This window comes from Lepisma saccharinum, chromosome 8 (genome assembly GCF_977018435.1).
Source record: "Lepisma saccharinum chromosome 8, izLepSacc3.1, whole genome shotgun sequence".
NCBI lineage: Eukaryota > Metazoa > Arthropoda > Insecta > Zygentoma > Lepismatidae > Lepisma > Lepisma saccharinum.
In genome coordinates, this window is record NC_139236.1 from 54,098,655 (window position 1) to 54,121,542 (window position 22,888).

Below are 22,888 nucleotides of genomic sequence, written 5' to 3' on the forward strand. Positions count from 1 at the left end.
CAACTTCTTTGGGTGCGGAGAATAATAGCCAACCTGAAATGCATTGATACAGGGTGCACCAAAAATCCAAATACAATATTTTAAAAACTAATTAGCTTCATGTTTTTTTGGGTATGTTTCTTACTCTCTGCAACACACAGAACTCAAATGCATTATCAATTTGCATAAGTATATTGACACAAGTGCATAAACTGAAAATGATGGAATTTGGTGCATCAAAATACAAACAGAAATGTACCAAAGGGTACTTTTACCAGCTGCTGTTCCACTTGATGCTCTAAAATGCATCTATTGACTGAGAAGACCAGACACGATCATTATAAAGAAACCAAAACTACACGTTTAACCGTGTCAATTGATTGACCAAAAATGCATTAACCTAGATTTGATGCATTTCGAGTTCCCTATGTACTTTTCGCTAATCGTACCACGAGCATGAATGATGATTATGTAAAGTTGATGAAGGTCTCGAATGGGGCCCATCTAGGTGGCATAGTGGTTAGCATAGCGCGCTACGACACCAGGAATCCCGGGTTCGAATCCCGCCTGGGTATGGGTATTCTTTGTGAGTGTCCCTTCATAAATTTCATCATATCATCACTTATCCTCATCTTCGCGATTAGCCAAAAGTTGTAGAAAAGCGAGATAAGAAACAATTCAATCGATTATTTGGGGTGGGTGATGACAGGCCGACTGTCCCTGTATAAAGCTGCTCTGGGGCTCACCTAGCCAGTAATCAATGTGTATCTGGAGGCGACCATAGGGAGCGTGGTGTTGATAACATAACATCCACTATGACCGAGATAGAGAATGTGTGTAAAACCACCTACATACCCTTCTGTGAATCGGGGCAATGAATGTGGAAGGGACTGGCGTACGCAGAATTTTTTTTTCGGATGTGGCTGGAATTGTAAAGGTGGGTGGATATTACTTAGTTGCGTTCTTGGGTTGGATACACTGTATTTCACAATTACCATTTTTAAGCTTCGTCTTTCTAAGACAAAAAATTGTAATCTGGGGTCACCTTAAGGCGGGGTTTCACTCATCACTTTGAATTTTCCCGAGTTTTCTTACTGCATTCTTTGACCACTTTAAACTGTAGGTCCAGTCCCGATTAGCTTATCTGTGCATAAAGTAGACTTAAAAACGCCATATCAATCAATCAATCCGTTTTGATAATTTTTATTTTCTCAAAATTTCGCCCCATCAGCCTCCCTCTGCGTACGCCAGTGGTACAAGATAGTTATTGCTTTTTTAGCGCATCATCGCTTTTAACCTCTTATGTTATCAAATGAGTTAGAGCAAGTTGCTTACGTCAGAGATTGTCTTTGTGCACGTTTATATCCAAGAATCGGAGGCAGGATTCTTCCTTGTCCACCCTCACACTATTTACGCGAGAGTCAAAGGTACGCACGGTACGTTTGAATCTAAGCTGCAATTGCTTCATGCTACGTCACGCTTTCGCACATTCATATCAAGCAAGGAATGACGTCACATGGTCATGAGATCACAACCCCTTTGGAGAACTGCAAACGGCAAACTACAGGTTGTGCAGGAAAGCTTCACGTTCAAGGGCAGGCAGAAGCGCCAGGTTGTGTAAACGTTTCCGGAGTCAAACAGATACCACTGCTGGTGGCTTTTTTAATCAGAGTTGCTATCGCACTTGAGCAATGCCTTCTTATAAAAGATGTTGCACAGACTCTTTGTTCGCATGCAACGTGATCACTGGTAGGTCATAGAGTATTCGAGGAATATGCATCACAGTCACACGATATGACCATGCTGTAATTATTACACGTTCAAACTATGACAATTTCTCGATTAATCAATAGACATTTGCACGTGTGATTCTATCGTGTTATATTTGTATTTTGCATTTTTGTTATTTTACGTCTTCTTCCACTTTTGGCTATTCGCAACGAAGAGGATGAATGATGATTAGATGAAATTGTTGAAGAGGCACTCGCAAAGAACATACATATATCCTGTTGTGCTTTCATAATCTACCACTGATGACTTCTTCGTGCATTTTTACTAATTCCTATACTTTAACTTATTACTTTCATTCTTCAATATTCAAAAGGACAAACAAACGCAAACACCCATAGCGTACTCAGGATTTAAACTCGGGATCCCTGGTGTCCTAGCGCGCTGCGATAACCACTCTACCACTGTGATCGACATACGAACTGGACCATCACGGCTAGTCAATATGTTTTGTAATTTCTAAAACATATAACATAGCTTTTGTTAATAGAATTGAAAGAATTTCAACTGAAAACAAATGAATGTGACTTGCTATGACATTTCCAAAGAGGGGCCGTGCCCCTGCCCCCTCTTATTGACTGCGAAAGGCGAGCTCTTCTTGGATTATCACAGACAAACCATAACTCTCCGCTTTCCTTCTTCTTAGCAACGCGAGGACCATAAGGATCTTAGATCTTTCTTACGCAATGTCTACAACCGGTTTCTGCAGATGCGGTGTCGGACAAGGACTGCTTGGTTGTTCCGGTCGGGGTGTACGCGGAAGGCCTGTTGCTCAACGTCGGATCCGAGGTAGGTCGTGTTCTTTGCGTAACACAGGCTTAAGCCTCTCATTACACATTCTCCAGCGCAATGAGCTCACCCCAGAACGCCTGACAAGATATTTCCATCTTGATTGCCCCAGAAATGAATTTTAGCAGGTTGTGGCTGATTCTTGCACAATTTGTCCCAGATGGTAATTTCCACTTGATCCTGATTGCCAAGAAATCTTGTATCTTCATACTCCACCCACCCAGTCTAAAAATAAACAGTAAACATTCAATAAGGATAGTCTCGTGAATAGAATCTCTAGTGTAAATAAACACGAGTACATTAATAGTGAAAAATCAGGAGAAAGGAAATACGAGGGTCACTATTTATATTTTGAGCCTAACAATGAAAAAACAGGAATTTGGCATTGAAAACTGCTTTATTGTTTTTCGAAGTATTCTCCTTTATGGTCAATACACTTTTGCATTCGTTCGAACCATTTGTCAAAGCAGTTTTTCCAATCTTCTTGAGACACCTCCATAATATGGTTTTTGAACGCATCAACGGCGTCTTCCGCCGACGAAAATCGTTGTCCACTCAATTTATTCTTCACATTCGGGAACAAGAAGAAGTCATTGGGTGCCAAATCAGGACTGTACGGCGGATGACCCATCAATTCGATTTTTTGAATGTTCATAAAGTCGGTTGTTAGACGAGATGTGTGAAAGCTGGCATTGTCTTGATGAAGAATGATCCGACGGCGTTTGTTTGTTTTCCGTATTTGACCGAAGACCTCTGGCAAACAAATTGTTGTGCACCATTCAGAGTTGACCGTTCTACGTTCCTCTAAAGGCACAGTTGCCACATGACCAGTTTTCCCGAAAAAACAGGCGACCATTTGTTTCGATGTGCTTCGAGCGCGAACAACTTTTGTTGGATTGGGTTCATCTTGAAACACCCATACAGTTGACTGCTGTTTACGTTCCGGCTCATATGCATATATCCATGATTCGTCACCTGTTACAATCTTATATACGTCTTTTGAAGCACCACGATTGTATTTATTGAGCATTTGTTTGCACCAATTGACGCGAGCGTCTTTTTGAGTTGTTGTCAAATTGTGTGGGATCCAACGAGAACATACCTTTCTCACAGCTAAATGATCATGTAATATTTTATATATGCTGGTGGAACTAATGCCTATGGTTGCCTCAATCTCACAGTATGTCACATGACGATCTTGCAGTATTAGGTTTTGCACAGCATCAATGTTTTCTTGAACAACAACTGATTTTGGACGACCTTCGCGAATCTCGTCGGTGAGCGAATGGCGGCCACGATTAAATTAGTTATACCAGCGTTTCACAGTGGTAAAGGATGGGGCTTCATCGCCAAATGTGGAAGTAAGTTGATCGATGCACTCTTGTCTTGATAATCCACGTCGAAAATCGTAAAAAATCATCGCACGAAAATGTTCACGAGTTAATTCCATTTTATTGTTGTCGCGCAATCTCCAAGGCAACATAAACAACACAAATGAAGCTATTGACAAAACATTTGAAGTACGTTATAGTCAATAATGCCAGACGATTCCGTGCAAACGTCAAATCGCGCCTAACTTCAATCGGTGTTGCCAAGGCTCAAAATATAAATAGTGACCCTCGTATCACCCAGCCTCCAAAATGAAAGTCATTAATCCGCCATTGGTAAAATTTTCATAGCATTTATTTTTTTATTATTTTAAAATAAAATCCTTAGAGAAATATCTGGAGGTTAAAGAGATGAGGAGACAGGTAATTGAAGATGGTTACATAATTTAGAACTGCATAATATGTAGATTCATGTCCGGATATTATTAGAATAATTAAATCAAGAAAACAGAGGGGGCAGGCCATGTGGCAGGAATGGGAGAGGAAAGAGAGTTTACAGGGTTCTTGTTGGGAAACCTGATGGTAAGAGACCTGTAGGAAGGCCAAGACGAAGATGGATGGATAATGTTAAGATGGACCTAAAGGAAATTGATAAGGATGGAAAAGATTGGATTGATCTTGCCCAAAATAGGAACAGATGGAAGACTTGTTGCTGCAGCCATAAACATTCGGGTTTAAGAAGGCTAGAGAGTGAGAGAGTTAATTTATTTCTACAACTAAAAGAGCTAGCTTTATCGTGTTTTCTACTAATTTCTAGGTGAGAAATGCACGATTAAGTATTATACAGTCGTTCTAGGTAATTCTGACGAGACGACTTGTCTGAATTCCTGTAAGGGCTATTTAGAACGCTCGTACTTGTATTGCAAACAAATGTCTTTCTTACAATTTGTTCTTTGCACAGTTTCCTCTGTATACTTAATATATCCACATTCCTCATCCACACCGAAAATTTATTTACCAATTTTCCAATTGAGAGTCTTCAATAATGATGATATTTGCCACCAGATGTTAAGAATTCAATGCCACAGAATGGTAATTATACACGAGCCTTGTTTTAAAACTCATAATGGGAATTATCACCAGATTAAAATTAAATTTGATAGCAGTTTATTAGAACCATTCAATTGAACATGAATATTATCAAAGTATATTTCTATTTTGAAAACATAATTATCTCTTTTACACATCTTGATGTAGGAATGATAGGTAAAAGATTTCTCTTACATTAAGGTTCCGAATTTAAGAATTATACAAACGGTAAATTATTGCTCTAAATAAAATTTCACATGCTATATTTAAATCCTTGTTATTTTTATGTGCAGGGGCAGTAATTCATGTTATGGGGGGATATTGAAGATATTCGTTGTATGGGGGTATAATTAATAAAATACCTATAACTATTTGATATATATTATAAAATATATTATTACGAGTATATATAGTGAACAGCAGTTATGGCCAATGTACATAGTCTGTGCTTAGCAACGATTATGCATCTTGTTGATGTGTCTTATGGATGATTTAAGTTTTAATAATGTAATCCACCTTGTTACAAGTTTGAATATATTTAATTATGAAGTTCCAATCTTGAGATGTTTATTTCTGTTTATGTCATAAATATTAGAACATAACACTATTTCTTGTATAAGAATTTCTAGTCAACACATATATAATAGAACAAATTCAGCCAACATTGTGACAAAGAAGCCTTTTAGCTATATAACAAGCCTTACATCAAAAGAAAGTACTTTTCCAACACTTTCACCCGGCCAATGCACGAAATGAAAGCCAGAGTTGGGATGATCTACATCGTTTCTCTGACCTTCTTTCTCGTCTGTTATGCATTCACCATCTAGCGCTCTTTTCAGGTAACAGCCTATGCGTACTGATGGAGCCTATACAATCAATGGGAAGTATACAGTATATATACATAATGTGTGTGTGTGTGTGTGTGTGTGTGTGTGTGTGTGTGTGTGTGTGTATATCGTTATCGTCTCGATTATTAAAGTGTCATCTCGGTATCAGACAAGACAAGAAGGACTTGACAAAGAAATACTAGACATTACTGGAACTTCATTATATTTGAGTTTGAGCTTTTTTGTTTTAAGTCGAGGCTATTCGGAACTGCATGTACAGTTTAAAGTGGAATCCAAACGAATGTGTATCCACGGAGTATCGAACGTGGAAAAAAACCTGACTTCTTTACGAACATGCAGAAAAAAAATCGAAAATCTAGTGCGTGATTATGTGTAGAATCGGATAGCAACGGAAAGTAGTCATTATGGCATAACGCCATGCATAATAACAAAGATTATAGAATCCATTACGTATAAATCGTGCCCCCTTTTGTCTATGTCCAGGAGGCTTTGGATATTTTAATAATTGACACTGAGAGAGAAGGGGGACTGAGAAAGCGGTGAGAGAGAGAGAGAGAGAGAGAGAGAGAGAGAGAGAGAGAGAGAGAGAGAGAGAGAGAGAGAGAGAGAGAAATGATCAGTTCGTGCTATTTTCCCAAGCATTTCTACAACCCCAAAGTCCTTAGCAAACTTTGTCACTGCGAAAGGAGAAGAGGAAAGCGTGCGTAGTCGAAAATTACGTACCTCATACGTAATGTATAATTTCATTCATAGCAAAACGTTAGAATTTCAAATACAAGCATCTCTAACAGAGGCAAAGCCACTTTACGCTCAGATGGGAACTGAATGGACCTACAGTTTTCGGTGGGATACGAAACACTGTGCAACGCTCATCAGTCGGGAAACAACCCGAGATCCAATGATTACCATTTTTGGACGTTGAAGAACAGTCTCTTTTTTTGTAACTTCCTTTTCTCTCTCTGAAAAACAAACTTTTCAGATGTCCATTGACGCAACGAGGAAATATCCCCTTATACAAAATCCTTACTTCAAAGTTAAGCAATGAATATTTGATTGATTGATTTGCTTTATTTTACCTCGGTTTTTGTGCCACTTTTGACTAATTCGCGAACATGGAGATAAGTGATGATATGATGAAATTGATGAATGGACAGTCACAAACATCCATGTCCAGGCCGGGATTCGAACCCGGGACCCCTGACTTCGTAGCGAGATGTTCTAACCACTCCGCCACGTGGAGCGGCTTAAACAATGGATGCTAAAGCGCTTTGAGGAAGGTTAAGAGTGCAAGGTTGTAAAGCGACCTGAACAGGACATGCACAACATAAAGGTAAGGGGACACTAAAAACTTCCGCACACACCAGGCCCGTAGCCAGGATTTTACTTCGGGGGGGAGGGGCTCATCCCCGTATCAGCATAGGCGTCTCCAGAAATATTTGTAGAGGGACAGGCCACTGATAAAACTTGATTAGTGAAAATAATAATGACAATAATTATTACCACGGTAATAATTTTCATTATACAATAATAACTATTATAAGTTATTCAAAATAAACCAATTTTAATCCAAATTTATTGTCATTTTTATCATATAAAAGGAGAGACTTTGCTACTCGATCCACCGGATGAGTGAATATCCAACACAAGTGTTGTCCATTATTTTTCTTACATTACTTACAGTACAATTAGCGTACTGAAATTTATAGTTAGTGTATTTTTGTTACTAAGCTTTACACATTCCGTTGTTAAAAAAGGCTTTAAAGGTTAGGCCCAAATTTTACTCAAAGTTTATATTGTGGGACCTCTCACAAAGAAAACTATACATTTTGAGAGTTGCGGATCCATTTATTCTTTGGATTAAATGGTAGAATATGAAAATTTAACCTCCTTCCTCTATTAAACGTTAATCTTTTTTTCGATCTAATGTTTAATCCTACTAAGGAAGTAAAATTAATTACCACTATACACTATTTTAAAATATATTTATAGGATTTCGGGGGTCTTCAGCCCCCTAGCCCCCCTCCGGCTACGTGCCTGGCACAGGCAGTGGAAAAGGTCCGTATATCTCCAGTTGAATGTAAGTTAATCTTATTTTCTATATTCTACTCATGTCGAAAATCTCAGTCAGGATGGTCGGCCGGCCCTGAGATTTGAACCTCAGACTTTCCGAATAATCGTACGACACCTTACCGATTCAACCAAATTCCTTGGGTTGAATCTATTTGAGCGCGTAAGCTTACGATCCCAGCATTCTTTCCTCGTCGTAGCGAAAGTTCTGTAAGATGTAACGGTTAGTCAACATATTCTGAATAGACACATCTCGAAGTAGTCAATTGCGGGATGGGAATACATCTTCCCTATTCGTGACAAAAGGGATTATGCGTTGTTCATACGAGATAGAAGCGGTTGTTATTCTCCACGACAGATACTTGCTTGTTGATGGATAGCGATTTCCGTGAAGGGAGAACCGGTTCTTGCATCTCATATATACTCGTACATATATGTAAAATCATATAACGAAGGAAATTAATGCATGAACTTCTTGCGTAATCCAGCCTGTGAATAAATTTAACGATACAATCTCGGTGGTTGGGTTCCTATTTCTACGGGTCATTTTTTTACTATTTGAAGATGAAGAGAGATAGAGAAATAGAGAAGCCAGAAAGAACAGAGAAGACAGGAAGAAATAGAATACGAGAGAGAGAAAGAATAGGGAAGTGGTGTGCGTGAGATAGGAGAGGGAGAGAGAAGGGGATAATAGAAAAAGTGAGAAAGTGAAGATAAATTTAGAAGTATAGCAGGCAGAAAGAGACAGAGAGTGAAGGAAGAAGAGTAGCAGAAGATCGATAGAGAGAGAGAGAGAGAGAGAGAGAGAGAGAGAGAGAGAGAGAATAACAGAAAATGGAAGGAAACATAGTAAAAGAAATGGTCAAGAAGAGAGAAAGTAAACAAGAGAACACAGAGTACTAACGAAAACTTGGAAAAGATTGAAAGCTAGAAAGAGGATGCAAGGAAAGAAACAGACAACAAGGAATTTGCCTTATTCCAAAGGGTAAGAGATTTGGCGACCCCTCCTCGACTCTCTCTGCGAACACACATGAGTTTTTCTGATGAACACAAAAACAAACCAAGTTGAAGAGCAGCGGAACCTTTCTTCCCAGAAATAAAAAGCACTGAAAGTAATATATGAAGAGGTTAATGTGCGAAAACATATATAGAAAGAAGTGACGGCCATTCCTCATTAAGAAAATATATTGTTCCTGTTAGAGTGCATTGATCGTTCTGTTGATGTTAACGCGACGTTGGAACTTCCGTATTTTACGTGATTGTACTCATCAGGCCTTTGTATTCAACCCACGCACCCTGGATTTCCGCACAAATCTGAATTGACAACACTTTTTATTATTTTCTCCCAGCACCCTGCGGTGGACCTAACCCGTTCGCTTACGGAGGCACACGATATGGATTTTTTACGCCTGTCGCTCGCCCAGAGGGAACCACTGTCGCTAATGCTCAGTGTTGCCAAACGTACGGGCTTGACGCTACATGTGCCATAATTTCATGTAATGTTCCAGACAGTACAATAGGGCCTATTGAGAAGACAGCAACAGCATGATGACTTAATGAACTACGGTGCAAAAGTTCTAGTTTTGATGAAAGCATCGGAAATTTTCTCAAGAGTACGTCAACGATTAAGGTCTTGTTATAGTCCCCAAAAGTCTTTGAAATAATTGCCGGAAATACAAACAGAAACTACAACAATCGAAAAGAAAACAAAACAATAATGCAACAAACCGTACTTTGGAATTCAAGGATTTTCCTTTCACAGCGTCATCCTCTTCAACTGCATTGTTGCAGACTAACGAGGTTCTGGCGTCTGTACACACATTCAGTGCAATCCTCTGTGTTGTATCGGTCTATGCGTAGCGCTTTCACCAGTTTCATTTTAACATAATTAATTATAATCTTTACAATAGGCCATGGGAAAAGTAAAGTAGATCAAAGTAATGTATCAGTCAATCCTTTGACAGATAGCCGACCACCTCCGTGGCGGAGTGGTTAGCACAGCGCGCTACAACGCCAGTGTTTCCGGGTAAGGCATGGGTATTTGTGTTTGTCTGTCCTGAGAAAAGTCGAGAATATAGACCAATTGATATAAGTGTAAGTAATGTGAATGATGGAGAATACTTCCGCATAGGGGTTCTCGTATTCCTTCACAAAGAAAAAAAAGACACATTCTTTCAGCAATTTCATCATGCCATCAGTCATCCTCATCGTCGCGATTAGCCAAACTTGGAAGAACAGCGACGCTAAATATAAAAATCAATATTTCGACGACAATTACAAAGTTGAATGCTTGGGTTCGAGTTTTAGTTTTTATTCCACTTTAGGCACATATAGCTAATTGCGACTTGATATACAGATTAAAAAGTGGCATCCGAACCACTATGTTCCTACACCGGGTATCGAAACCGGGAATCTTTGATTTCAAGGATTTTTGATTGATTGATTTTCTTTATTCGCTTTTTGTGCCACTTTTGGCTAATTTGAGAAGATCATTGATTGATGACGCGATGAAATTGAAACATCCATGCCCAGGCGCGGGATTCGAACCCGGGGCCCCTAGCGTCGTAGCGCGATGTGCTAACCACTTCGCCACGGGGGCCGGCTGAAATTGAAGGAGACGACGGATTGAAAGTTAGGTTCATACTGCGTGCGACATGTTCAAAGTCGATAACAATACTTTCAGTATGACACTGCATACAAACACACACACACACACACACATCATTAAGGAATTCGTGAAATGTAACAAAAATACCATCCATTTGATATGCGTCTTTACAAGTTGGCAACACTGGCCCTCGTGTTCTCGCATTCGCGTGTGCGGAACAAGGGAGCGCTGTCTACTTTCTACACTGAATCATGCTCGAATGTGATTCTTCTGCTAGATCCTGGTGATTCTCCTCCTTGGACGAGTTGCGCAATGGAAATTAGGTTTGTGGCACATTCGGGATCGCTCGGTGCAGTGGCGTGGGTGAAACGGGGAATCAATACCTTGGATGACCTTCGCCCGGTCAAAACATGTCCTTAAACCATTGTAGGTACTTCCTTCCCTTCTAATTCTTGTCAGTTTTGGCGTAATCAACATAAGAAAAAAAGATCACTGCAAAAGTTTGTTGGGAGACATTTTTCTGACACTCACTCTTACTAGATAAAATAATGAATGACCCGTCCATTTCGGTTTAAGGGTTAAGATAAAGAAATTGCAGGTTGTAGTACAGTCACCAGCAGAAGTAAGTCGGAGTGGCGTATTCTGAAAATTTCACCTGATTTCCCGCAACAATCCTTATTTATTGTATATATGTTTATTATATATTAATTAGACATATTAGAAATTAAACACCAATGCAGGCATGCAAGTACAACATAAACAGAAGTCCGACCACTTAAAGTTTCCAGCAATTTATATATACGTATATTAATATATGTGAAAAAAAGTTTGTATCTACCGCCGGTAAACCAGATAACATGGGAGAATACGCAACTGGTAAGTCGATATTAACCCGTACGATATCGACTTTCTCTCTGCTGTCAATAATGTAAAGTAATCGATAATAAGATACACTTTAAAATAAATTTGTGGCTCATATTCATTGCAGCCGCTTTTCTGGAGAGGCAGTTGTCCACACTGCCCCTCTTTGGCATTGACACTGTAAGCAGGACATGAATGCGTGTCTCATCATTTATTTAGTCCATTCATTTTCATCGTCGCGATAAGCCAAGAAGAGAGAAAGGCGAAGTTAAATAACTATCCAGTAGAAACAGAAGTAACAATCAAAAAGGTAATTGATTGATTGTGCGAAGATGGGGATGAGCGATGATATGATGAAATTGATGAATGGACACTCAAAAACATCCATGCCCAAGCCTGGATTCGAACCCGGGACCCCTAGGAAGATGGGGATGAGTGAGATGATGAAATTGATGAATGGATTCGTACCCGTGCTAACCACTCCGCCACGGGGACCGGCAACCAAAAAGGTAAACCTGTTGCTTCGATGTATGGAGAAAATATATTGTTTCGTCAACTTTTCAATTATATCTAACTACTCTTTCTTTTTTCTCTTTTTCAGTGACGGGAGCCAGCGCCCACAACTTCGAGTCCCTCCTCTGGGGTAACAAATTCCTCACAGGGTCCTACGACCTCTGCCAGGATGTGCGACACAACAGGACTTCATCCCAGGCCCCTTACATGGTTGCCTTTTATGTTGTCAGAGCGAAGGCTAATTTCACTATAGGTGATCTGAAGGTACAGTATGTCCAATCTCACAAAGCTTTAATTGTAAACCATAGATGGCAACTTAAACTAAAATATTTTCAATGGAAATTTATTCTGAAAGACGAAGGGGATAAAACATTTACTGTCTATAGTTATTTTAGATCATATTATAGTTAAATCAATACAGTTATTACTCACAATTAAAAATAAGTTAATACCTTTCATGCTTTCAATATCGCAGTAAAGCTATAGTAGGTATCAATTTTTCATTTCTAATATTATTCATTAAAAACCATAAAATCAAGGTGATTTGAAATTCGTAACCCAAAAGGGCTGGATTGTCTGGATATCTAGTACTGTTAGTTCCACTGGCGTACGCAGAAGGGGGCTGATGGGGCTACAGCCCCCTCCGAAATTGAGAAAATCGACGTTTTCAAATAAAAGCAATGAAGAACTCGGCAAAAAACAAAGTGGTAAATGTATACCTCCCTTAAAATGAGCCCTGGTTGCCATTTTTACAGTGAAAAGTTCTAAAAATATGAAATATCTTATTGTGTATGATGCCCCCCTAGAAAGCAGATACTTGCTATCCACCTTTACAATTCCAGCCCCTCCCGAAACAAAGTCCTGCGTGCTATAGCGATTAGTTCTTTCAATTCACTAAATTTTATCTTTGAATGATATATTCTTTAGTAACTTTTAAGTATTGATTAAGTTATATTGTTTAGTGGAATAAGTAAATGGGCTGCCAAATCGAGAAAACATACATATCGATCAACTTAATAATTTACATTTCATTCAGCTCACTAAATTTCGTATATACGAGTATAGCTTGAAGAATTTGGAACATAACGCAATATAAAAAATGATAAATTGTTAACGTTCAGCCACAAGCTGACAGACGAACGAAACGAAATAATCATGTTATCCGAAATTTGATAAGGTGTGTGACGGACAGTATAATCCTATGTAGGGGAGTGTGTTGTCTTTTGTTTTGTCTTTATATGTGCTGAGTGTCCTTATATACCTTTACAGCCTCAGCTTTTAACCTGGGTAAGGAGATTTTAATGCTCATAAACATGCAAGGATTATAGTTATGGTAAGCTGTAATGTGATTGGTAGCCTTAGTGCTAACGCATCCAAAATTTTGTTTCAATCAATCTATAAAAAAAATGACAAGCCTTCAATATAACAAAATTTTAGAACAGAACGGCCCCCGTGACGGATTGGTTAGCACATCGCGCTACGACGCCAGGGGTCCCGTGTTTGAATCTCGGCCTGGGCATGGATGTTTGTGAATGTCCATTCATCATATCATCACTAATCCCCATCTTCGCAAATTAGCCAACAGTGGCACAAAAAGCGAAGTAAAATAAAGCAAATCAATCGAGAAATCGACAGGTCTGTTGTCTTCCACGGTCATACAGGAAGTCCGATTCAGTTAATTTATGTTGCATTGAATTATTATTTGGTAGGTTTATCATTGCACCAAGTTTTGCCTTTGTAGTTGTGGTAGTTTTCGAGATATTGATAGTTCATACTGTTGGACAAGCACGGCTTTATCATAGGTGTAATGTTTCAGCTTTAGCTGAAGAAGGCAGACACTAAAAAGCAAGTCGTTGCGTCTATCTTGTTTTATTTATCTGAAAAAGCAACCTGTTTCTTGTTCTTACAGAGCCGTGAGCTTCACCTCGGGCTCTGCCTCCCAAAGGTGTGCTCTGCCGGTGACGTGGGACGCATCGTTGAGTTTTCAGCCTCCATAGAGTCAAAATGGTTCCCGTTGTCGCTGGATGTGGTGAAAGTGAGGGTACTTCAAGAGAGCTACCCTTTCTGGCAAGACGGCACTTTCAGGATCATGGGGTGAGTGTAAACCAGGGTTGGCCCTAGGTGGGTGCGGAGCTTGATGCATACAGATATTTTTCAAAGGCCCGAAAAATGATTATGAATTGCAGTTCCGAACATCATAAATATACTTTTAATAATTGAATTACTAAAATTACATTAATTAGGCGTTAACAATGGAATGGCTGTTGATACTTTATAAATGGTCGTGATCATTATTACGGTGGTTGGATGGTAGCGGGAATTGACGGTCCTGGACAGTTATTTCTGCTGTCAACTCTTTAGCAGAAAGTATAACCTAGAATTCACGCATTCGAAAAAAAATGGGAGATTGTTTTTAAGCCCACTTTAGCACAGAAGCAGTCCCGTGGCTAGATATTTTGGCGCCCTTAGGCATGATTATTGATTGGCGCACCCTCTCAATGTCAAGTAGGGGTCTACCGACATTTCATGTGTGTCTTTCGATATTTTCTTCTCACACCATGGTTTGCAATATATGATTCCTACAAATTATGAAATGAGGAAACAAAGATTCCAAGTCGCATACTTTGACTTTGTTGTCTTTAAAAAGCTTTGAATAGCGCCCTAGGCGTCAGTCCCCCTAGCCTACGTCATCACGCACAGAGCTCGCTCCTCGTTTTCTTCTCTTGTAACAACTTACACCCGTCTCGGTATTTGTCCGTCGAAAGTTGTCTTTTCCTATACGTCATGAAGCAGTTCATGTTTGTTGCCGCATTATAGAGGCACCAGCATTTCTTGCTGCAACAAAATAACGGATCATTTAGGTCATTTTACCATGCTTGAAAAACCGTAAGAACATCGATTCAGCAGGAAATCTAAAAAGAGAACGTTTGATATTTTCAAGAATTTGTATGCAATGTAAGAAACCCCACTTAACAAACTTTAGTGTGGAGTGTTGCAAGGTGGGTTTCTCATTGCACAGCGTGGATCTTGATGGATTTGCTTAATCTGTTTAGTCATTTATACTGAATAATTAAACTGAAACGAAGATAAAATTCTATTTGGCACTGTGAGTGCGTCTACACTGCTAGAATTTACCGCAATATCAGCAAACACGTCAGTGGCTGACGCCATTTTATCACAAACGGTTCATTTCTGACCCATGTTTACTGTGGTTTATTTGCTGCTCCTAGAATGTAACCCCCTCCAACCTCCTTTACAGTTTGTACACTCCTGTTCAGGTAAAGTGGCACATGCTTCAACTGTCAACTATATAAAGTGGTGTACCACTTTTTTTGTGAACAGGAGTGTACAATCATTTCTGAATCACCCGATACATTAATAATTGTATCGAATAGTAATTATATTGTAGTCTTGAAACATACCGTGCAGTCGTGTTGCAACATGTGGGATATATGAAGAGAATGTAAATTGTAGTAGGTGTACTGATCATTGTGCTATTTCTCACGACGTTACGCTGCAGGTCAAGATAATAAGAAATATGTAAAGTGTTGATTGAAAACTGTGTCCAACTCGAAGTCCACATACCAATTATAGCTGAAATTTGAATGTTTTATATAGACTGATAATAGTTTCTCCCCAACTTGTGCAGAAAGCTTTCGCTTACCTTGTACTACTACCCCACAACAGCCGGGGAACCTTTCAAGCTACATTCTTGTTACTTGAGTGTGTTAAAGTTGAAGAATGTTTTGGTTACAATACACTGCAGTAAACGTTAAGTAAAATGTTCATTACAGCGAGGCACGTATCTAGAAATATGTTTCGGTTCGGGGGGTCTGAACCAAGTGTCTCAGGAATAATAATAATAAGGTTTAAATTAAAATAATTATATTAAATAAAATTAATACTAAATACAGTACATAAATTAATATTATATTATTATTACACGAATAAGTGAAAAGACTGTATAAGAATAGAGATATAACAGCGCATATTCATTACATAGCTTACCTGTAGTTAAGATCGGAATAATTTACATAAAAACATGTGCCCTGGCAATGAAATTAATGTCAAATAGATGAAAAATTGAATACTTATCGAATAACAAAAATAATGTTACATGGAGTTGGAGAAAAATAAGTTTCTGATTAATATTTTATGCATATTGATTAGTAGTATACATAAATCTTCTTTGTAATGTCATTCAAAGCCGTATGATCCCAATATAATCCTTGTCTTCCAATAAGTTCAGAGGAAATTATACAACAAAGACTAAACGAATATATTTTTCATTATTTAATTTTAGTACTTGATAAACCTTTCGGGAGGGAGGGGGGTCAGGACCCCCTGGACCCCTAAATACGTTTCAGTACAGCACAATGTAGTCAAGATTTCTACTCCATCTGTAGATAGGAAGTGAAACTTTGCTGATTATTGCAATATAAAAGAATTGCAATTTTCGTGCTATATTAGCAGTACTAAAATTTCAAAGATATTTATTATCAGGGTTGAACCCCCATAACCCCCTCTTGACATGCCCTAGGTTTGCTTGCATAATTAATGCCAAAATATTTACTTAAACGGGCATTGACCTACGCAGGATTCTTTTTCGGGAGGGGCTGCAATCGTGAAGCTGGACAGTATAGTCACGGACACTTCTGGATTTTATCAATCCCATTGGCTTTGAATGGGATCACTGCAACCCAGAAGTGTCCATGACTGTACATAGCTTCCTTCTAGGGCGGGATACACAATAACATATTTCGTACATTTGGAGCTTTTCGCTATGTTAAAATTGCACTCGATGATAAAAATTATAACCTGAGATCATTTTAAGGGGGTTTGCATTTACATCTTTCGTTTCTTGAATTCTTCACTGTTTTTCATTTGAAAAATTTTGATTTTCTCAAAATTTCGGAAGAGGCTGTAGCCCTATCAGCTTTCCCCTGCGTACGCCAGTACATAAAAAAGAAAACAACGGAGAAATGTATGTTCAGTGTTTTAAGCTATGCCCCCTAGTGAAGATCTTGCTTGGAGAACCATGAAACACCCAGAAGCAACGCGACAAAGGAACGAATCGATATGGTCAACCTTGGTCATTGATTAGCTGTCCGTCTTTTAAACAAAGTGGCACGTTCGTAATTGCTTATTCATAACTGCTCGTTGTGGTTACTGCCGGAGTATGTGAAATTTAACGCACAAAATCATGCTTGCTTTATCGTGACTTGAAATGCGAGAGGTTACAGAGCCAAAGCCTTCTTATAACAAGGCCGGTGTAGAGACTCATACTTCATGTACTACGTCATCAGTGGCAGGTCAGAGATCGCAACACGATTACAGCATCACAATTGCAAATGGGATACTTTGAATTCATTCTCATTCCGTTGCAAGAACGAAGTTAATATACACAAAACGACGTCATTTAAGATAAATAGTTCCTTTCCTATGTGCTAGTTCTGGTATTTTGCCCATGAATACATTGATCTTAGCTGTACAGCTGAAAACAGCGCCACAACTTCAATATAGCAGCTACTTTGATTGTTATGGCTTTATCACATGCACTATATTCCTACGCTCAAGATTCGTAGAACCAATAAGATTTCTTAGAAGTCAAGTGCACTTGCTTACATTGACTTCTTTCATGTAGCGTTGAGAGAATGTTTTATTATGTCAGTGAGTCCAGTGACGTAGGGAAAAGACTCATATGCTACGTATCATATTCATTTTAGGCCATACTAAAATCATGCATCACCAATATAATTTGATACAGGAATGCGTATTAACATAGCGTTTCGAAACTGTAATTCAGTGTTACTGTTTTACGTGAACAGTCTCTGTAATCGGGAACGCTGAGTGGCCGACTCACTAGATCGATACCGATGGTTCCGGATTCGAGCCCCATCCGTGGCATGGGTGTTTCGTTTCGAGTGTCCCTTCATCCTCTCATTCCTATTCACTCATCCTCGTCGCCACTCCTCGCCTAAAGAGGCAGAAAAGCAGGGAAACAAATTCACATAGAAGCTCTTTTCGAAACTGCATGCATCTCTTAATCTTTCAGCGGATGCTGTTTCATCCTGGTCCTCCTGATGGCAAGTGGCACTTTCTACGACGTCCGGAGGAACAGGTCAGCTGACATCAAATGCAAGAAACCCGACACCGCAACCCCTGCCACCTGGTGCAAGGCCTTGTGTGATGCTCCGAAGACATACTCTGCAGGGGTGAAAATTGATATTCAGAAAGAGATGGATCCAGGAGTCATGAGTAAAGTAAACGGTACGTATAAGTATGTAATTAGAATCATATATTTTAGAAGGAAATCTTTGGCCAGAGTTATGGTTCTTGAATTACATATTTTTGCCAAACTTAAGGTCACATTTTATGCTGAGATATAATAATCTGGACAGGATGTACAGTTTGAAGTGAGAGCTAACACACTGTGAAGGGGCGTCGCCACTGGTGCGCGAGGGGGCACTAGCCCACCGTAAAATAGTCACACCACATTTATTCTTCTCAAATAGCTTGCATGTAGGCACATATTAAAAATCAAATAAAGAATCCTCCTGTGCAGCTAACTAATAATGATAAAACCATTGACGATAATGAAAGTACTCTTTGCAAAGTATTTTGAATCCGTATACTCCAAAGAACCATCATCCTACAAAGATCCACATCCGAATATAAACATGAACTCACGTCCTAGTATCTTAAATATTTCTGAAATATCACTCAATGAAATTGAGCAAGCAATCAAGAAACTTAAACCTAAAAAATCCGCCGACCCTGACTCAATCCCCCTATTATCTAATTAAAGGATGTTCGGAAATTCTTAAGTACCCTCTTCACACCCTTTACAACTTGGCTATTGAAACTTCGAAATTTGCAGCAATGTGGAAAACAACCAAAATCTGTCCGATTCCCAAAGCCGCTGATAAGGCTGACATATGTAACTACAGGCCTATTGCATAATTGTCAGTACCAGCAAAACTCTTCGAGCAGATAATATACAAGTATTAAACCCATTCTTTTCCCCAATCAGCATGGATTGGTCCAAAAGCGCTCAACCGTAACTAATCTTGTGGAACTGACAAGCTACGTATATTGCATCCAGTATAGATGATAAAGGGCAAGTTGACATTTTATATACAGACTTTTCAAAGGCATTCGACACAGTTCTCCATGATATATTAATACAGAAATTATCCAAAAATAGCCTTTCTCCTCCACTTATAACCCTTCTGTCTTCCTACCTGCAGAACCGCCGACAATATGTCATGTATCAAGGCTGCAGATGAACTGAATACATGATCAGTTCACGAGTCCCACAGGGGCCGAACCTTGGTCCCTTGCTATACTTATAAATGATTTGCCAGAGTTACTCACGAAATCTGAAACATCAATCTTTGCTGACGATGTTAAAATATATAAAAATATCGTAAATGTTGATTGATGACTGTACAATATTACAAGAAGAACTGGATAACTTGCTTCAGTGGTGTGAAATTAATAAAGTCAGCCTGAACTTAAAGAAATGTAAACACGTATCATTCAGCCACAACAGACACCCTATTCAACATTGATACACATATTTTTAATATGTTAGTACAAAGTGAGAATATCGTTACTGACCTAGGGGCCACTTTTGACCACAAGTTAACATTCCAATCACACATTGTCTTCATTCTAAGTGAAGCTCACAGAAATTTGGGATTTATAATGAGAATGGGTAATCAATTTAGAAAAAAGGAAACATTTATATTGCTGTATCATACGCTCGTCAGATCTAAACTCGAATATGCCTCTCTTGTTTGGAACCCACAATTCAAGAAAGATATCGAAAAATTAGAGAAACTTCAAAATAAATTTCTCAGATATCTACTATTTAAACTTAATGGTACATATCCAAACCTCACTCCTAACAACATATTACGCGAAATCCTGAATATTTTGTCACTCGACGAAAGGAGGCAAATAAGTCAATTAACTTTCCTCTCCAAACTTATTAATTGTAAAATAGATTATTCTCATTTGCTGTTGAATTTAAAGTTTTACGTAACAAACAGTATGTTAAGGCCCAGAACTGACCTCTTTCAAATCCCCCTTGGAAGAACAAAAATGGCCGAAGCTGAACCCATGAGGGGAATGTGCAAGTTATTTAATTCAGTTTCTAAGACTAACGCAAGCTTAGACCTATTTAAATGTAACTTTAGATCTACTCACTGAATTTTTTTATGTTTTGTTTTGTTCATAGAATTTTTTTTGTTTTCATTCAGCTTGTAAGGTTATATCCAACAGTTCAGCATCATTTTTATTGTATTGCCTCTGTGTTCCCTTTGTCTCTATAATCTAATAATCGAATTCTTTTCACGATTGTTATTAAATATAAAATGTATACTGCGTTATTAATATTTTTGTTAATTTTCTTAGTTATGATCTTGTTTATGTAATGGTGTTATCCCATATTGAACACTGCAACTGGGCATGCACCTGTTGTGTTTCAATTAAATAAATAAATATCTAGAACTATATTCTATATTTCGGGACGGTTCTCAACCAAGTATCTCACATGTAATAATAATAATAATAAAGTTCATAATTAATAAGAATAAAATAGGTAAATTAATAATTATTGTTATTGTTATTATTACATGAACAGATTATATACGAATAGAGATAGTTGTTATGTAGCTAATGTCTCGATCAGATCACTATATTTTTTACTATAAAAGTTGTCCTATCAAAGAAATTAATGTAAAAAAAGGATCATTTATTGAATACCAAAAAGGTTGTAAGGTTTAGCTCATGAGAGTACTGTCTTCCATCATTATTCTCATGCATATTAATTATTAGTAGTGGTACGCATACATATTCACGGGCACTGTCGACGCAAATCTGAATAACTATAATCTAATCTTTACCTTTGTGTAAGTTCTACGGAAATAAATCAACTTCATATTATTCAACAGTAAACAAGTATGTTGCATATTTAATTATGCACATAATAAGTCTTTCGGGAGGTCAAGATCCACCGGACCCCCCTCTAAATGCGCCCTTGCCTGCATGAGAAATTCTCAGAACCATTTAGAGTAGAGCTGAATCACACGTGTAGGAGAGCAGGAGATAAAAAGAAAGGGATACGGAATTGAAGAAGGAGAAAGTGACTAAAAGAGATGCAGAGGAAGAAATGAACGGAAGAGAGAAAATAGGAGAAAACGAGGAAGAAATAAAGAGAGAGAGGGGGAGAGGGAGTACGAGAAACAAAAAAGAAAGAGGGAAACAAGGACAGAAAGAAAGAGAGATATAGAGAAGGGGTGACAAACAGAGGCAGAAAAAGAAAGATGAAAATCAGAGAAAGAAAGAGCAAGACAGAAAGAAAGATCAAGACAGAAAGATAGAGAGGGAGAACAGAAAGAGGGAACGAAGATAGAAAGAAAGAGAACTTACCATCTTTATCCGAAAGCCAAGCAAAAGGGTTCGGGCTGATGGGGCTACTGTCCCCTCCGAAATGTTGAGATAAAATTTGAGATTTCAAATAGAAACAGCGAGGATCTCGGGAAAAAACAGAGTGGTAAATGCAAATCCACCCTAAAATGACCCCCGATTGTCATATTTGAGAGTACAAAGTTCTAAAAACACGAACTATCTTATTGTGTATACCGCTCCCCTAGATAGTAGCTATGTACGCTAGTGTGCAAAAGCAGAGTCAAACCAAATAAAATCGTCCATCCTTGAGCCTGTCGAAACAAACGTCTAGGGCGTTCGGGAAAGGCATATAAGTCACAAACTGCGATTTTCTGTTTCCTCGGTTTACTGAATCAATTACAGAAAATATTGTAAGTGTAATTTCATATTGGACACGTGTAAAGATTCTAAACAGTGATGATGGGCCTCCCCGATGGCGCAGTGGTAGCGTCGTTGCCTTGTAATCAAGGGGTTCCGGGTTCGAACCCGGTGGAGTCATATAGTGGTTCAAATCCCACTTTAAACTGCAGGTCCAGTCCCGATTAGCCTTACTGTGCATAAAGTGGACTTAAAACACCAAATCGATCAATCTAAACAGTGATCCAATGTGTATAGTGTCAGAAACTGTTTGCTATTAAAATAATTAACATGTAAATAACTGTCTGATGTAAAATTGCATTTTTTAAAACTATAGAGAAGTGCCAACAGGGGTGCCAATTTAACTAAAGTTTTTGCTTTCAATTTTTAGACACTTTGTCCAGGATATTGTTGTCGTTCTCCATCCCATCAAACGTGAAGAAACTTGTGGAAGTCAAGGACTCTAACCTGATGCCTCTGGATGGACTCCGAGTTTTGAGTTTAACATGGATCGTGGCGTTTCATTGTTGTTCACTGCCGTTCATATTTTCAGGTTTGTGCTTCAGAAAATACCAATAGAGGGGATGGGCGGGGAACATAATATCACTTCACCCGTATAAGTGCTTAACAGTATTACGGACGAAACAATTGTAATAGAAAGTAAATTCATATCTACTTTCATGTGACGAGCTTTTTGCACTTTCCTGAGATTAAACTGAACTATTGCAATATCAAATAGTTAGGAACTTTCCGAAATGAACTTGTATATTAATTCTTCAACTTACTAGGCACACTTTCGAAGACCGTTAATAGTTAAATTCAATTAATCTGCCAACATTTATCAATGAATATCTTATATTAGTATTACTATCTTTGGTGTTGATAATAGTTTTGTCTCACTATAACATTTCTGAAAAAGGGTCCCTACATTTCATAAGTAAGTAAGTAATTCATATGTTAACACTTATATTTATTGGGAGGTATTCCTACGTTTCATAACTAAATAATGTAAGATGTGTAAACTTACTAATTTTGAAGAAAGTAATTGGTATTGCATTTAAATGTATTATTTATTATAGTGTTAGTTGTTTTTCATTAACAAATAAAACAAGTAGCCTTATTTTCTATTTCTTACGAAAAGTGTTTTGGATACCAGTTAACCTATATTATATATATATATATATATATATATATATATATATATA

At 38.3% G+C, this 22,888-nt stretch overlaps 1 protein-coding gene across 1 annotated transcript in view; it reads left to right on the top strand.

Annotated features, from left to right (window-relative positions):
• LOC145991469 (O-acyltransferase like protein-like) overlaps window positions 1–22,888 on the top strand; it is a 73,401-nt gene that overhangs the window by 33,989 nt on the left and 16,524 nt on the right. Inside the window, exons 2-5 of the mRNA XM_083127476.1 lie at window positions 11,959–12,134; window positions 13,780–13,964; window positions 17,926–18,140; window positions 22,075–22,236. Of these exons, the coding sequence (XP_082983602.1) occupies window positions 11,959–12,134; window positions 13,780–13,964; window positions 17,926–18,140; window positions 22,075–22,236 (738 nt within the window). The remainder of the gene's footprint in view (window positions 1–11,958; window positions 12,135–13,779; window positions 13,965–17,925; window positions 18,141–22,074; window positions 22,237–22,888) is intronic.